General features: G+C 44.7%; 1 protein-coding gene across 1 annotated transcript; it reads left to right on the top strand.

Annotated features, from left to right (window-relative positions):
* The first annotated feature begins 408 nt into the window (after window positions 1–408).
* Window positions 409–3,647, top strand: LOC124663100 (receptor-like protein EIX2). The gene has a single exon (XM_047200844.1). It carries the CDS (start codon window positions 409–411, stop codon window positions 3,427–3,429), a length of 3,021 nt encoding a protein of 1,006 aa, XP_047056800.1. The 3' UTR covers window positions 3,430–3,647.
* The last annotated feature ends 604 nt before the right edge of the window (window positions 3,648–4,251 follow it).

Raw genomic sequence — 4,251 nt, 5'->3', positions numbered from 1 at the left:
GAATTGATTTAGTTAAAGATGTGTTGTGTTTACTGTTGCATTATTCTATCGTCGAGATTCTCAGAAAAAAAAAAGTGAACTCGATGCAGGTGTTCATCAATTGAAGAACAGACGATGATGGTGGTTCAACAGAAGGTCACGATCTAAACTGATCATGCAGGGATACACGAAGGTAGTAGGTAGGGGATTCATAGGATACGACGCCCTCCCTGACTCACCATCCACTAATTTACGCGTGCTACACCTTTCTTTGAAGAAGTATGTGCTAGTCTCAGCTGCCCGGTCAACAAGAGAGTGACAGACACGGCACACATTTTTCTTCTTCGATAGTGGATTCGGTAGAAGAAACTGGCAATGTTTTCGATCATAATCCCCTGCAAGCGTAACCTAGTGGCCCATCACGACGACATGGCTACACCGTGCTTCCTCTTCCTAATCGCCGTAGCATCAGCTGTCTCCTCCATCGAAAGTGCGAGCAAATCGTCCAATGGGAGCTGCATCGCGGCCGAGAGGGCCGCGCTGCTCTCTTTCAAGGCTGGCATCACGAGCGACCCAGATAGTGTCCTCGTCTCGTGGCAGCCAAGACACCTCAACTGTTGCCGGTGGAACGGTGTCACCTGCAGCCGCCGGACAGGCCACGTCGTCAAGCTCGACCTCCGCAATCGTTCTCCCGACTGGAGTTATGTCTTTTATCCGGATGAACATTCGCTTTGCGGACAGGTATCTTCTTCGCTGCTTGCACTCCGACATAGTCTCAGGCATCTAGACCTAAGTGGGAATCTTGTTCTCGGAGATGCAGCGGCTATGCCTGGATTCCTGGGCTCTCTCCACAGTTTGACTTATCTTGATCTCTCCTACACGTGTTTCCGTGGTAGAGTACCTCCTCAGCTAGGCAACCTCTCCAAACTGGTACATCTTGACATAAGTGGCCATATGGGCACTGATCTATACTCAACGGATATATCTTGGTTAGCGCATCTCCGCATGCTACAACATCTTTACATGGGCTGGGTCGATCTCAGCGGAGTTTATGACTGGGTCCATACGGTCAACACCCTTCCCAATTTGGCTGTATTGAGTCTCATTAAGTGTGGCCTTCATATGAGTAATACTCCGTCATCACTTCCACACCACAACCTCACAGTTCTTGAGGAACTTATCCTTTATGATAACTCTTTCAACAGTCTGGCTGCACCCAACTGGTTATGGGATGTAACTAGCCTGAAGAGTCTAATCTTAGGTGGTTGTGGATTATCAGGCATGTTTCCTAATGGGTTGGGAAACTTGACGTTGTTAGAAACCTTTGACGTTTCATATAACAACTTCAAGGGGATGATACCAGCCAGGACACTGCAAAATATGTGTAACCTAATATCTCTCTCTCTCACTGAGAACAACATCGGCGAGGACATAACAGAGGTGATAGACAGGATACCCAACTGTTCTTTGAAGAATTTGCAGCAGCTGAGTCTGGCTAATGCCAACATCACTGGCACGACTTTACAATTTCTGTCAAACCTAACTAGCTTAAGAAAGTTTGATGTCAGTGGCAATCAGTTAAGTGGTTTAGTGCCCGTGGAGATTCACACACTTAAGAATTTGACGCACTTAGTCCTTGGAAACAACAACTTGAGTGGTTCAGTGCCTGTGGAGATTAGCACACTTACAAATTTGACTGAATTATACCTTGGAAAAAATAAATTTAGTGGTGTGATATCAGAAGATCATTTTGCTGGTTTGATGAATCTGAAGTACATTGACTTATCATGTAATAATTGGGAATTCACTATTGCCTCGGGTTGGGTACCTCCATTCAACTTGGAAGGCGCATACTTCTCATCTTGTCATTTCGGTCCAGAATTTCCTAAATGGCTTCGATCGCAGAATGGCATTTTCGAACTTGATATTTCAAACACAGGTCTAGTTGGTATGATCCCAGATTGGTTTTGGAGTACCTTTTCTGATGCTATTTCGTTGGACATATCCATGAACCAACTTAGCGGCGACTTGCCACTCAGTCTGGAGTTCATGTCAGTGGTTGAACTTTACTTGCGGTCAAATCTACTGACTGGTTTGATACCCAAGTTACCAAGAACAATTGTGCTATTGGACTTATCCAGAAACTCTTTCAATGGGTTTGTTCCAAATTTTCGAGCTCCGCATTTGCAGGTTGCAATTTTGTTTTCCAATTCTATAAGCGGGACTATTCCAGCGTCAATTTGTCAATTGCGAAAATTGCGGGTCTTAGATCTTTCAAATAATTATCTTTCAGTTGAACTTCCTGATTGTGGCAGAAAAGGGCTAAAACTGTGGAACACATCTAGCAACAACTCTCCAACAGTGAATTCCATGAGTTCTTTTAGTTTGAAAATCACTACTCTCCTTCTAAGCAACAACAATCTTTCAAGTGGATTTCCTGTGTTTCTACGACAATGTCCACATCTTATTTTCCTCGATCTAGCTCAAAACAAATTTACTGGGGAGTTACCTAAATGGATTAGTGAAGCCATGCCTGGTTTGGTTATGCTAAGGTTAAGATCGAACAACTTTTCTGGTCAAATTCCAATTGAAATAATGGAACTTCGCATTGTCCGTATTCTGGACCTATCTAATAATAGCTTTTCTGGGGTCATACCGCAATATCTAGAAAAGTTGGAAGCTTTGACTAGCAATGGTACTGTTAATGACGAAAATCCTTTTGATGAAACTTACCATAACACGTTTGGAGGCCTTTATGGGGAACAACTGTCTAATGATAGCTTCTCGGTGGTGATAAAAGGGCAAGTGCTTGAGTATCGGGAGAATACTATATATTTGATGAGCATCGATTTATCCTGCAACCGTTTAACTGGAGAAATCCCAGAGGAACTAATCTCCCTGGTCGGTATGATAAATTTGAATTTATCATCAAATTTTTTGAGTGGAAATATCCCATATAACATTGGCAACCTTCGATCAATGGAGTCTCTTGACCTCTCAAAGAACAAACTTGGTGGTGGAATTCCTCAGGGCTTATCAGATTTGACATACTTGAGCTATCTAAACTTGTCATATAATAATCTGTCAGGGAGGATACCCTCTGGAGGTCAGCTAGACATCCTCAAGATAGATGATCCGGCTTCTGTGTACATTGGTAATTCTGGTCTTTGTGGTCATCCAGTTACAAAGCAATGTCCTGGTCCTCTCGAAGATCCGCCAGCTAATGGTGATTCAGCAATATGGCCTGAAGATGGTTTGTCTCAGATGGATTTCCTTCTAGGATCAATTATTGGTTTTGTGGCGGGCTCTTGGATGGTATTTTGTGGACTTCTCTTCATGAAGCGGTGGACGTATTCTTATTTCAGGCTACTGGACAGGCTACATGACAGGTTGTATGTCATCTCTGTTGTTGCCTGGCGGGAATGGTTCAGGAACACGGGTGGACATTAAGCAAGAATTACATAGGGTGATTGAATTGCTCTAAATATAGATACTGCTACTTGAGTAAGGCGGATGAAAAACTTATTGCTATGTTGTACTCTCAAGCACTTTGTCATCCATGTACCGTGACGTGTTGTATCTGATCTGTAGATAAAGATCGATACCTTAATTCTCTCCTTTGTAAAACAATATGTAACAACTCGTGGTAATCCTTTTAAGGTTGTTGGTAAAACCTTCTATATAAACACGCAGGGTGTGCCCCCAAAAGGGTATGACACCTTCCTCGAATTATCACATGGTATGAGAGCTAATCTCCGGGCTTGCTCCAGTACAACCCCCTCCCCCCAAACTCAGTTTGGGTTAAGTGTGAGCCCATCTAAACCCATATCTAAACCCAGTATACCCATACGTCGTATACGTATAGAGACTGCAGCCACGATCCATCAAAACCTCCACGATCTAAACATCCTTCTCTGGCTGATCCATCACCGCCGACCAGGAACGCCGTCGGTGCTGATCAGGTCCGCCGCTGCCGTGATCTTGTCCGCCGCCCACTACAGTTCCGAACTGTGCCGCCGACGGACTGACCGGACCAGAGCGCCGGCCTGTCCGGCCCTTAGTTCCAGATAAACAGAGAGTAGCCAGACTTTCGGCCGGCCTATCCAGCCTTGTAGTACCAACGAGTCTGTAGTTAGAGAGGAGTAAAGAAGGAACAGAGAGTAGCCAGACTAGTTTGTCCGGTGGAGTAGCATCGTTGACGGTCTGGCCGGCCCTCACAACGGGCATGTCATTGCTTTCGTCCTGAACATGCCGGACAGTCCGGCAGAAGGT

The sequence above is a fragment of the Lolium rigidum genome, chromosome 6 (assembly GCF_022539505.1).
Source record: "Lolium rigidum isolate FL_2022 chromosome 6, APGP_CSIRO_Lrig_0.1, whole genome shotgun sequence".
Lineage (NCBI taxonomy): Eukaryota > Viridiplantae > Streptophyta > Magnoliopsida > Poales > Poaceae > Lolium > Lolium rigidum.
The sequence above is the reverse complement of the archived record's forward strand: the minus strand, read 5'-3'. Positions and strand labels throughout refer to the sequence as shown.

Coding starts and splice junctions, on each gene's coding strand:
- LOC124663100 (XM_047200844.1), top strand. CDS start 409: ATGGCTACACCGTGCTTCCTCTTCCTAATCGCCGTAGCATCAGCTGTC.